This window comes from Mustela lutreola, chromosome 1 (genome assembly GCF_030435805.1).
Source record: "Mustela lutreola isolate mMusLut2 chromosome 1, mMusLut2.pri, whole genome shotgun sequence".
NCBI lineage: Eukaryota > Metazoa > Chordata > Mammalia > Carnivora > Mustelidae > Mustela > Mustela lutreola.
The window spans coordinates 255259327-255272585 of NC_081290.1; the positions used below are offsets into that span (position 1 = coordinate 255259327).

At 39.7% G+C, this 13259-nt stretch overlaps 1 protein-coding gene and 1 long non-coding RNA gene across 7 annotated transcripts in view; one reads left to right on the top strand and one right to left on the bottom strand.

Annotated features, from left to right (window-relative positions):
* The window catches only part of LOC131810595 (uncharacterized), a 217570-nt gene that overhangs the window by 84607 nt on the left and 119704 nt on the right, over positions 1 to 13259 (bottom strand). The window lies entirely within an intron of this gene.
* BBOX1 (gamma-butyrobetaine hydroxylase 1) overlaps positions 1 to 13259 on the top strand; it is a 60058-nt gene that overhangs the window by 14328 nt on the left and 32471 nt on the right. For both annotated transcript variants that reach the window (XM_059138567.1, XM_059138577.1), the window contains one exon: positions 12132 to 12330. In XM_059138567.1, the coding sequence (XP_058994550.1) occupies positions 12132 to 12330 (199 nt within the window). The remainder of the gene's footprint in view (positions 1 to 12131; positions 12331 to 13259) is intronic.

Sequence of the window (13259 nt, forward strand, 5' to 3'; positions counted from 1 at the left end):
TGGCTTAGTCGGTTGAGTTTGGCTCAGGTCATGGTCTTGGGGTTGTGGGATTGAGCACGTGTGGGACTCTCATTTAGTGGGGAGTCTGCTGGAGAATCTCCCCTCTGCCCCTTCCCTGGCTCATATGCTCCCTCTCTCTCTCAATCTCATAAATAAATAAATATTTTAAAACAAACAAAACAAAACCTGCTGCATCAGAGCAATCAAGCCACCATGTCATGTACTCACATGTATTCCCTTCCCAAGAAAGACCTAGTCAACATCCCCTACCTGCCATTATCCAGGCTCACACTCTGATGCACAGGTGGGAGACTAGCTTCGAGTCTTCGTGTGTTTAAGAAGCAAATCTCTGTTATGTTTTGCCTGTTCTCTCTGAAATGGACTTACTGAGTTCCAGAGAAATATCTTTGGGGTGTTGATGAAATGAATACAGGTATCTTCAATGTCTGTGAGTTTACAAATGGGTATTTTTGCTTCATTATTCTTCTGTGCCATATGTATTCCAATGTGTTTCTTTTTTTTTTTTTTTTTCTGAATTACCTGTCGTTTATTAGCCCACTCAATGTCTGCATCGTGCTTGACAAAGGTCCTAATGGTTAAAGAGTGTAAGGCCCCTACATGGATTGTCCCATCAGTGAATCCGAGGTGGAAGACTAGCAGCTTGAGAAAAGCCCTGCAGGGCCCTCCAAGCAGTAGACGCCACGGACGTGGAGGCTGTTCCCACAGCCCTCTGCCTAGTTTGGGATCACTTCTAAACATTAAGTAAAAACCTCTTTCACCCTTATCTCCAACCATACTTCCAGCAAGAAGACACATAACCACATTCTCAGAGATAAATACTCAAGAGAAATCTATTTTACAACTGGCTACATGACAGAAATGCAAGGGAAAAAAAAAAAAGCCTGTATATCCTTATTCCTTTTAAGAATTCTTAAAATAAGAAACATTAATTACATTCTTTTGAAGAAATCAAAAGATGATTTCTTAATTACTTAACAACTTCCTAAAACAAACTATCATTGCATCATCCAAAGTTAATGCTAAACAGGACCTTGAAAAGCTGGTGCTGAGGATATTTGAAAGCCTAAAGCAAATGTATGTTAAGGAAGAATTATTGCAGGATGTTTCTTTTTCAGGTCTTCTTAGTATACTTACCTCATCCAAAATTAAGGAAAATATACTAAAGATTTTACTTTGGAAAAGTAATTTTCTATTATTATACTAAAGTAAATTTATTGTTTCCCTTTCCCTTCCTTTCTTTTCCTTTTTCCTTTTTTTTCCTTTTCTTTTTCTTTCTCTTCTTCTCTTTTCTTTTCCAAAGACAATAAAAGTAGAGTGCGCTTTCTTCAACGAGTGAAAAACTTCAGTTTCTCACAAACTTAACTTGCTTTTTCTTATAGGTCAGGAATGGACTTTATAGCATAAGGCAGCTGGACAGCAAATTTTTAATTTATAAATTTAGAAAATTCCAAAGGGTAGCAATTTCAAGGAGTAAAATTGGATTACTTTATATGCTGGCTTCATTTTTACCAAACCTACACAAGTTATATATTTAACCTGTCAGCTTTGCTAGTACCTACACATCAGGAAATTCACCAGTCAAAAAAAAAAAAAGAGGACAACTGATTAAAAAACCATTAATTCTCACTTCTGATTCTACTTTGTTTCTTCAAGATGACAGACCACTGAAATACACAACTTCAGTTCCAGGATAATAGATCTTTCATTACACTTAAATTTCTTCCTTGACATTCTAATCCCAAACTTCCATATGTGGCCATGGAAAAAATTAAAAATTTTTTCAGTGTTTCTATCCTGTAAGGGAACAAAAAGTTTCAAAAAGTGATGTGCTATTTATACATTCTGTTCATTTGTCTAATTTCTAACTTAGTAAATCAAAAAATATAATTATTAAGCTCTACTCCATTCAAACTAACTTTATTACTATTTATGTTATTATTTATTATTTATTATTCATTATTCTAACTTTTTATTTTTCTCAAAATTTTATATTTTTCTCAATCTGCAGCTTTGCTCTTAATCAAAAGAGCAATACAGCGCTAAAATCAGAGTGCTCTTGAACCTAGGCCTTGTTAGGTTTGTAATTTTGAGCAACTTACTTTTCTATACCCCAGAATCTTCATGTGTATGATAGAGATACCATCTAATTACCTGTAAGTAGTGCCAGGTTGGGTGAAAAGGACTGTCACACTTTTCATATAAACTCCCTTCATCTTTACACCACTCCCTCGAAAGCAATATAAAAGACTAGAGAACAGTCCTGAGAGGGGCCTGATGCTCTTGAACAGTGTATCAGTTTACAAAAAAATTAAACTTAAAATGAAAAATGCAGAATTCTATTAGTGAAATTCTTTCTCCTTTACTCCCACTGGCTGTCAGGCTTCTATGGACATGGCCTGTTCCTATGAACATTGTCCAGAGAAGACTGATATTCAACAGGTTATAGGAAGAAATGCTTGGGTTGTCCCTCTTTCCAACAGCCTAGTTGGAGCTTTTTATAGTCTCATATCTAGATTATTGAAATAACGTGGTCTCGGTTCACACCTGCTTACCCTGCAGGGTAATCTTCCTGATGCCCACCTTCCTCTCTCTTCCCCTTTGCTCTGCTATCTCACTGCAGCACGATAAAGTCTTAAGTCTTCACCGGAGCTTTCCAGTCATCCCAGAATCTGGTGCCCCCTCCATGACCATGTAGATTTTGTTCAAACTCTGCCTATTTTCTGGATCACTTATTCCATTCTTTCTGTCTGGCCAGACTTCACCTATCCATTCTGCAAGGCCCACATCACATCCCAGTGAAACCCTTTACCAACACTTCTACCTTACTTTTATATTATCCTTAAGCCAAATGACAAAGATAAGAAAGAAAGCCCCCAAAACAGACCTCATTTCACTGGTAATACTAAAGTGCAAGGCTGTACCATAACAGCGGAAGTACACGCATCTTTCAGAAGGAATGTTGTTAGAATGTGTTAGGAGAGAAAGCGAAGTGTGGTATGTCAAGAAAACTCTTCACCTGTGAAACAGCATTGTGTTATGGAATGAGAGCAGGCTTTGGAATCAGCACAGCTGGCTTTGACTTTGCCCTGTGAGCTTGACTGTTTCATAAATGACCTGTACCTCACTTTTCCATCCTCTCAGTTTGGGAATTTGAAGAGTAAATGATAAAACCTAAGTACTTGCTCCCTTTTGCCTCCAATTTAGACAACCAGGAACATAAATAAACATAGGAGCAGAGGTATAGCAAATAGTGTTTGGGAAAGAATGGAAGAAGAAATAAACAGCAGTGACATGACAACACCTTATGTTGAGTTTCCCTTACAAGGAGAATAATCATGTTCTGTTCCTGACTAAAAACATGAGAGTGGCTTAGAGGTGAATTGTTGTCATGAAAAGGATATTAAGAGCTCAGACATTGGTTTGAAGTCCGGGCCAAAATTTTACCTACGTGACAGATAGTTTCCTTAAATAAATTTAAGGAAGTCCATAAAAGGACTGATCAGCTATGAACGTAATTCCCATCAGGGATGTAGAAATGTTTGCAGAGGCTGGGGTGATCAGCAAACTTTGGAGAAAATGGCTGTGTTATCTATTAGCTAAGAATTGCTACAGATGAGTATACCAACCATCAGCGGACATATTTTCCATGTACGAGCTAAATACTTCAATGAAAAAAATCCTTGGCCCAAAGTAGCTACAATCTCATGATCGTACAAAAGCAGATAATCTCAATAATCAAAGATAAAGGGATGGTCCCTAAAGAGAACAGTGTGCTCATGCAAGAAGGAAGCACAGTCTCTAAGCTCTAACTTTAATAGAGCATAATAGAAGTTTCTAGACCAGAATAAATTCATCAAAAAGAAAATAAAAATTTCTTTCTCTGACATTAGCCCCTGCCAATTTATACAAGAATTATGGGATGTAGCTAAACTTAGACCAGTCTTTGGTGACTTAGTTAAATTTCATTTCCTAAGTTTGGTTTGCTGTATCAAAATCTGTTCTTTTCCAAGTTCATTGACTAAAATATGTGTATTTATGATGAGATGTGTCCTTCCTAAAATCTGATTATTAAAAAAAGAATATATCCATCAAGCCAAATATACAATGGACAACCAAAAGGGGATTTATAAAGCGATTTGCTTGAAACAATTTTTTTTAAAAAATGAGGAAAGCAGAGAAAAGAAAGCCACCCTGAGGAACAGATGATTTTAGAGAATCCTGACCCGCTCTTTCCCATCTTAGTTGATACAACTCCATCTCTCTGGCAGCAGCATCATGTGTGACTCCTCTTTATCTCTTTTACTACACATCCAGTGTATCAACAAAATCTACTAGCCCTATCAGCAAACTAATCTAGAATCCATCCCCATCTTACTATCCCCACCACCAACCTCTGTCTGAACTACTGGCTTCACTCGCTGATCTTCTTCCTCACATTTTAAAAACATTGCTCTATGTTGGGCACTGAGCTCAACACCTAATATTTATTGTTCTATTTAATCCTAACAACAACTTCATAATAGGAGCACTATATTATAACTATTTTACACATGATAGAAATTAAGTAAATCATCCAAAGTCAAAGAGACAATATAGCAAAGACAATGTAGCGAAGCCAAGATTTGACTAAAGAGTATCTGTTCTAGTAAACGCCATTCCATGGCTCTCATCTGGTTGCTACAGTTTCCATGGGCTTCACTCTCTGTGTCACTGCAATTATTACACTGGAGAGCCATTGTGTATTTGACTCTCTTCCCCAGTCTGAGGAATAACTAATCCAGGTAAATAATTAATATTAGTAAAGGTGTCATTTATTGAATACCTCCCATGCACTTTGAATTTATTCAGCAAATATTCAGGTGTCTTCTATGTTCTAGAACAGATACTGTTGTAGGTGTCGGGGATGCCATATTGAACAAAACAGAGAAAGACTATCTATAGGGAGCTTACATTCTGTTAGAGAAAGAGATTGATAATTTTAAAAAAATACATATATATGCACACAACATGTATAATATATAAATTTACAAGTACATCTACAACACATCAAGAGCCATAAGGAAGGAGACAGACACGGGCAGATTGGTGGATGTGGTGGAGGAAATGTATAGAAATTCTCTTCTGAGTCCTTCTATTTTTCCACTGAAATAAGAGGCAAAGCTGTCAGCTGAGCGTAAGGAGGAAGAGGAGGTAGAAGGGTTGAGGATAGAGCACATGAGAAATGGTCAGCCGGTAAGAAAGAATCAGGCAGACAATAGTAGACATGCAATGAGACCAGTCATCACGGTGTGTTTTCCTTCAGTCAGGTTCAGCTGCTCTGGTTCATGGGCAGATTTTATCAGATACGCTGTGTTAAGTTGTTTATAGATAGCATATCATTTAAATTTCGTAACAACCCTGCGAAGTCATTTTCATCCTGCATTTTCCGTAGCTGAACTGAGAGACTGTATCACTTTCTGACGTTCTTGCAGAAGGGAAGTTTCAGAATTCAGGTTTGAGTCACCTTCAGACCTCGAGTTACTAACTCTGACACAATGTTCCTATCAAACCTCTATCCCCATCTCTACACATGCTCCACACATTCTCAATGAACTAGCTTCGGAAATGAAGACGTGACAAACAATTTTTACACATTTTCATTGACTGAAAAGTCAATCTGAGTCAACAGAGTCGAGACAGCCAAAAAAGATTGAGATTCAGGTTGCATAAATGAAAGTGTGGTAGCGAGGAGCCCACCATGCAGGCATGGGCCAGACCACATCTATAGTACTCTGTCTGGTTCAAGACATCAGTGCTGTTGCAGAGTGTCAGCAGACTTGAATGCATCGTACAATGGAGAGCAGAGAGCTGAGCCTAGGGCAGAGCTTGGAAGCCATAAGACATGAAAAACATGGGGAATTAAAAGGCTATTTGGACTCAGAAAGAAAAAGAGCACAGTTCCTTATATACATCTCCAAGACTGTCCTATTCTGTGGGATTATGGCGCACAGAATTAGGGCCTAAAAGAAAGGTGACAGAGGTAGATTGTGTTTTAGCATAAGGAGGAAGCTTGTGACAACCGGAGCTTTCTGGAACCAGCAAGGGCCACTCCATAGGAAGATGTGTGCAGTGTACATAATTTAAAGTGACCAAGAGGGTGTTTTCCATAACCTTTACATGGATGTCATAGGGTACACTCACAATAAGAACGGAAGGTAAAACTGAATTTTCTGTTTGCCCTGAAACTCTAAGGAAGTCTGAGATTATCATCTCCCTTCCTGGCACCTTAAGTGACTGCTTTCCTTTCTTATAAAAACTGTAATCAAACTATTTGTGTGGTTCCCCTGCCCTGAGGAGCAGGAGCTGTGTAATTCTTTATAAATTATCTAAGATCGTTATGCCTATGTCACCTTGTCTATAAAATGGGAACAATACTAGGACCTCTATTACAGGGCTATTGTGACAATTACATTAATTAATCCATCTCAGGTGCTCAGAAGAGCACCCAGAATCCTAGCGGCTCCATAAATAAATACTCATCACTTTTAGAGTCCCTGTCTCATTTTCTCATGTGTTCTTGGATTCTCCGAGAAAGCCACTGTTGTCATAGGGCTAAGCATATAGAATATGCCAAGTACCTAATAGTCCAGAATAAAAATATATTTCTCTCCTTTCAAGCAATATAAACTTGTGTAGAAGTGTGTGTGTGTGCGCGCGCGCGTGTGTGTGTGTGTGTTTTAAAGATTTTTTACTTATTTATTTGACAAAGATCACAAGTAGTCAGAGAAGTAGGCAGAGAGAGAGGAGGAAGCAGACTCCCTGCTGAGCAGAAAACCGATGTGGGGCTCGATCCCAGGACCCTGGGATCATGATCTGAGCCAAAGGCAGAGGCTTTAACCCACTGAGCCACCCAGGCACCCCCTAGAAGTGTGTTTTATACAACCTTGAGGAGACCTTTTGAGTTTGGTGGGATTATCACCCAGGGCAAAGGTTTTATGGATTTCTCTATCTTTTAAAATACTAAAGAGTGTTCAGACACAATCACACCTTTCAGGGATTGCCTCCAGCCTCTAGTCCCCATAAGAAAATAAGCAAAGATTTGTTTATGATACAGAACATAATAGTTTTCTAGAAATCTGCTGTGTACCAGCCTTAGGCTCTGTGCTAGAGGGTGGCGGGAGAAGGGAGCAGTAGATGTGAGGAATTAAATATACAAGACATGCTCTCCGTCCCTTGCAAAGAAGAACTTGTGGTCTAGGGCAAGAAAGAGAGATGAAGTCCTGCCTGAAGTCCTGGACCCTGTTTATTTATGCACTTCATCTGCCACTCTTCTCTTTGCCTGGGTTCTAGCCCTAGAGACGCTGAGTTTCCCCAGCAAGATAAGAGATTCCCCCTCTGCCTACTGTCCCTCCCACCAACACACTCCTGTCCCTGCCCTTTGCATGAATGCCCTCTCCCCACACCCTGGCCTCTGGCTTAAGAGGCATCTCTTTAACTAGACAGTTCTTAACTGCCATTTCTAAACAGGTTCCCCAACCCGCTGGCAGTAACTTGGTGCTTGCTACAAGTTTGTTTTTATGTATTTATTTGTTTGTTTTTTTCCTTGCTTACTCACCTTTCCCTTCACAAAATGGATGTGCAATCACATCAATTTTATTCACTAATGTGATCTCTTTGGAATAGCAAGGCTTTCAAGACTATACTTTCAGGGATCATTTCTATAATTTGTTACCAGAATCGCAAGACTTTCTATAAGTATGTGTGGAATAAGTACAAGATCATTTCAACACAACGTGGCAAGCATTGGAATGGAGTTGTGTTTCAGCACTGGGGGGCCACAGAAGACAGCCATCTAATTCATTCTTACAGAGCCTAAAGGAGGGCGTCGCAGAGGCTGGCTGTGCCTCCCCAAAGCTCTCCCCACCCCGACCCAGTACTCTTCCTGTGCATGCCATCGCTTTCTAGCACGGACTGCCACTTGGCTGGAGGGGCTTCTCTGCTTTGGCTAGCACATGGAGAAGGTGTCCAAAGGTGCCCAGAGAAGTGGGGTTGGTTTAGGTAGCCTGGGCATCCCAGCTCCCTTGCCCCTAGGTGGGACAACTCTGAAATACAGCCTTCAGTATTGCCAGAAGGCCCAGCCGTTCAATTCACCATTCATTAAAATGATTTCCAGAAGCTTCCTTTCTTGTCTTAGTTCCCCACCTCCTATTAGTTCTTCCAGGGATCCCTCCCTTATACATTGCTTGCATTCAGATCCTCATCTCCGGTCAGCTTCTGGAATATCTCAATCTAGAAGAGAACAAGTGATCAGATTCTTGAGATATGCCAAGTTCATTAGATGAGAAGTAAAAGAATATTTGAAGAGACAGGATCCCCTTAGCCCAGGGAAGAGACTCAAAGCCCTTCCAACAGCCAGGCATGCTTCCTTCCTCGAGGGTCAGATTTGGGTTTTGGCTGGACCCCTGCAAAGTACTCACAGAAAGAGATAGTAGGTGATTGGCTGGCCTCAGCATATTAGGCTTGCTACTTCAGAGTCCAGAGCACAGTTCAGTGCAGGTGGACTGAAGGTTCTAAATCCAAAATAACACATTGCAACTCAGCCTGGTGCCTTCAGGAATCTTTAAGCAAAGAGCGTCTTTGTGTCTTTTTCCTTTTTGAAATACAAGTCAAGAGCCAGGAATGTGATGCCTAATGCTGAAAAGGAAACCTTGTACAAACCGTTCCTTGAAAGCCAGCATGTAGTGTTCATAAATTTTATGATGTGTGAAGCACATGTTCAAGGAAGTATTTATTAGTAGGCCATAAGTTAAATTAGAAAGGGTGGTTCATGCCTTAAATATTCCGTCATTTTCCATACTGTTTATGTATCCAGACCCAAGTGTGAAATTTAAATTTGCTTTTAATGTGTTCACCTGACAAATGATTTACTCTTCTCAAATGTGTTTTCTCTTGAGTCCACAGTAGTTCTGTTCTGTGGTTGGGGGAGAACTGGGGAGGTGCTCCAAAATCACTTTTTCAATGTTAAATTTTCTGTGCGGGTACATGAAATGGTTTTACTGGTGGATTTATTGAAACATAGTTTATTTCTCCCTGAAAATTAAAATATTTTATATGGTGGATGCTAAGCTGAGTTTAGAAACTGGGTAGTCATAGTACCATCTTGGAAAATCACGTTTAGCATGACTGAACATAGGAGTGTTGGTATTAGGACACAGATTCTATAATGAGCTGTGGCCCTTGTGTGCTGATTTCTGGAAAGTCCTTGCCAGGGCATGCCAGAATGAGAGCTAGAGCTGGAAAATGGTGAACTTTTGCAGAATGTAAAAGGCATTGTAACCACCCTCTGATAGTAAAATCCTATAAATCTGAAATTACTTACGGTAGAGACTACGCTGTGTGTTGCCCTGAGAGCCTTGCTTTATATTGGAGTCTCAGTGTGAATATGGTTAATTTTATACATGGAAAGAGTAATATGTTTATTGAAAGAACATAAGTCATTCTGTGATTTTAAAACAAAAAATACTGTGTGTGCACATGTGCATGCCCGTGTGTGTTGTTCTATAATGGGAAAACGAATCATATAGAAACAAAAACTCATTAAAACATGCTATAAGTGGGGGTGCCTGGGTGGCTCAGTTGTTAAGCATCTGCCTTTGGCTCAGGTCATGATCCCAGAGTCCTGAGATCGAGCCTGGCATCGAGCAGGGAAGCCTGCTTCTCCCTCTCTTACTCCCCCTGCTTGTGTTCTCTCTCTCGCTGTCTCTTTCAAATACATACAATCTTTAAAAAAAAATGTTATAGATGTATGTAGTGTGTGTCCTAAGGAGACCCTCCTTGAATCCACAAAGTAGTCAAAATATGAACTCAAAGTTTTTAAAACGTTCCCATTTTGGAAAATGTTTTTTCAATCTGTGTATTCTATTTCCCTGACTCATAGTCACTGACACTCTCTGGAAAGTGATAATGGCCTTAAGTAAAACCAAACCAGCTTGGAGTTCTGAAATACACTGGCATAAATTAAAGAAGTGAAGCTAGCTGATTTTTCAGCCTTGGTTCATTGCACAAAAGGTGGACAGCAATGTCATTGTACAATGAAACCTACTCACCGTGTTTTTTCTGCATCTAAAATCCTGACTAGAAGCCAAGCTTTATTTTTCATTTTTTTTTAATTCCATCATTTCTTGGCTTTTTTGCTCAGATCAAGTGTGGTATATTTTTCTTAATTCCAGTATAATTAACACACAGTGTTATATTCAAGGTTTATCTTTAAATACTCATACCTGAGCAAGTTCAGACAAAGTGGTCCTAAGTGTAACTTGCTTTGCTTTCTTTCTTATCTAGTTAGATTTCCTTTGTAAGGGACAGAATAAATAATGTACCTGCAGACATAAGGCATAAAAATACATGTGACAACAGTATTTCAAGGCACCACTTCTTTATTTTATATGTAGTTGTTAAAATTATAGACTTTGGAATCGGTTGTCTGGATTTGACTAACTTGCCCTGCAAATCATTAGCTCTGCGTGATTTGGATGGCTGTTCCCTTCTTTATAACTTGGGAATGCTGAAAGCATCTAGTGGGTATTTTAATTGTGGACATTAAAAGAAATAACATATGGAAAGCACCTAGCACTGTGCCTAACATCTAGAAAGGAGTCAGTAAATACCGACTATTATTATAGGTGGTCAGAATAGTGGTTTTCTACTATGTACCAGGCACTGTACTAGGCTCTTTGCCTGGTCAACAAATGGCCTGCACAGTAAATAGAGTTTGGCTCTTTTACAAATTAAGAGATGGAGGCTCATAAAGGACACGAAGAAACTATGTGGTAAGATGCAGGACAATGATTCAAATCCAGGCCCCTCTGCCTCCGTTCTTGACCTTATTGATATCCTGGTCCATATGGTACCAGCTGCATGTGGCTGTTTTGCTGGTGGCTAACTAGCTGATGGGAGAGCAGGAGGTGGCCTCCTGAACCTGCAGGCATCTTTTCACTATCTATTGCTACTATCTGACTCCTAAGAAATCCCTGTTGGACATCAAAGAGAAGGGAATGACTTCCAGTCTACAACAACTACACAGGAACACTGATCCATTCCACATTCTTAAACTGGGAGCTTGGGGCTGTTTTCCATAACACGATGTATATTCCCCAGTTTGAGAAGTGAGGCTTGCTTAGGATGACACTGAGATCATAAGATCTTATTCTGTCACTTGTTCGGAAGATTTGCCTTCCTAAGGCAGATTCTTTCTTCTAAAACTGAAAAAAATCAAAGGGATTATCTTGAGCTAGGTCTCTCCTGAATGCAGTTGCTAATATCTGAATTATTTCCTTTGGCAAAATGACATCTCTGTGTTCTGCCTCCTTTGGGGAGAGCCCGGTTTGCAAAACAAATTATTTCTTCCATTTCATTTCCTTTCTGTTTCTCCAAGTAAACTTTTCTCATGAGCATTTGATCATGAGGAATGAGAAAGCTAATGAAAGCACTTGACTTCATCTACAATCATGTTGTCATCAAAGGATCTATGCAAAATACATTTCTATGCATCCCAGGAGCACACCTTTCATCTTTTCTTCCCCATGGATAGGTTTTTTGTTTTGTTTCGTTTTTACGCCAAAGAATGATTTGACCTCAGAGAAAGCTTCTGCTCAGATGAAATAAGAGGAAGATGGAGCTGGACCCACCAAGGCAAACACTCCTCCCACCTCTAGGAATGTGCATATAGTGTTCTCAGTCCGTCATTCAGATTTTATCATCTATTTGGAGTTGAATAATGTGACATGGCCATTAAAATACACAGTATCTCAGTAGAGACGTTTCTAAGCAGAATCCAGGCAAAGAAGCCCTACGGATGTACATCTCAAGAGCTATCCATGAGCTAAACATTCTATCGACAAACGGGCTTAGTGAATGTATGCCTGTCATGGGTCGGCAGTGGTAGGCAGGAGGTATATAGTAAACTGGCATGGCCCCAGGGAAGAAAAGTTAGTAGCTTGAGCAATTCGAATATGACTGAAATTTTGTAAATCCCACGAGAAATGAAAGCTCAACTTCAATGTCCTCTGAGGTTCTCATTTTATATAGAAACAATGTAATCTCATCTGGTTTCTTCTTTTTCTTATTCACAGAATGTCAGTACTGGGGCGCCGAGCTCCAGCTACCCACACTGGATTTTGAAGATGTTTTAAAAAATGATGAACATGCCTGCAAGTGGCTCTCCACCCTCAAGAAAATAGGCATAGTACGACTCACAGGAGCATCTGACAAACGAGGACAAGTTTTAAAACTTGGGAAAAGGATCGGTTTCCTTTATCTCACATTTTATGGGTGAGTTACCAAAGAGTTTGTATTCTGCCACTAAGTATAAAGTCTGGTATATTTCCCAGAAGGAAGAGACTCTTTTGATTGGAGAAAACAAAATTTGCATAATACCCTGAGCAGGAAGTCAGATGAGAAGACATGTCTAAAAGTGGGATTTCTCTGAGAATAACTGGGATTTTAAAGGATCCTAAAATCCAAAAGACATCAGACATCAAAGCCAGGCTAGTTATAGATGGCAGGTTTGTTTTCTAGGGTTGCCATAACAGAATACTATAGACTCGGTGGCTTAAACAACAGAAAGTCATTTCCTCAGACTTCTGAAAGCCAGATGTCCAAGAGGAAGGTGGCTGCAGGTTTTATTTCAGTGAGAGCTCTCTTCCTGACGTGGAGATGGCCACTCTCACTGGGTTCTCACATGGCCTTTCCTGTCTGTCCCTGCACTGCTGGTATCTCTTCCTCTTCTTATAAGGACAGCAGTCCTGTTGGAGAAGGGCCCCAACCTTAAGACTTCATTTAACCTAATCACCTTCTTAAAGACTCCATCTCCAAATCCAGTCACATTGTTGGTCAGGGCTTCAACATTTGATTTTGGGGAGAACGCCCTTCAGTTCAGAGGAGATAGCATGGAAGACCATGTTTCTCCAAGACTTTTATAAATGCAAAGTTCATTAAAGTTTTACTGCCCAAGACTTGGTGCAAAAAAAAAAAAAAAAAAAAATAGGGCCCTGGGGAACTGAAACCAGCCACCAGCTGTGTTTAAAAAGATAAAACTAATATGCAGAAAATTAGGTCTATGCACTTCGGTAAGGAACAGGAAATGTATTTGATTTTTAACTTTGGAACAAGAAGCTGTTTGCATAAGAATTGCCTGGGAGTAACATTCATTATGGATAATGAAACTCTAACAACAGGAAACACTTATTTGGAAGTGGGGG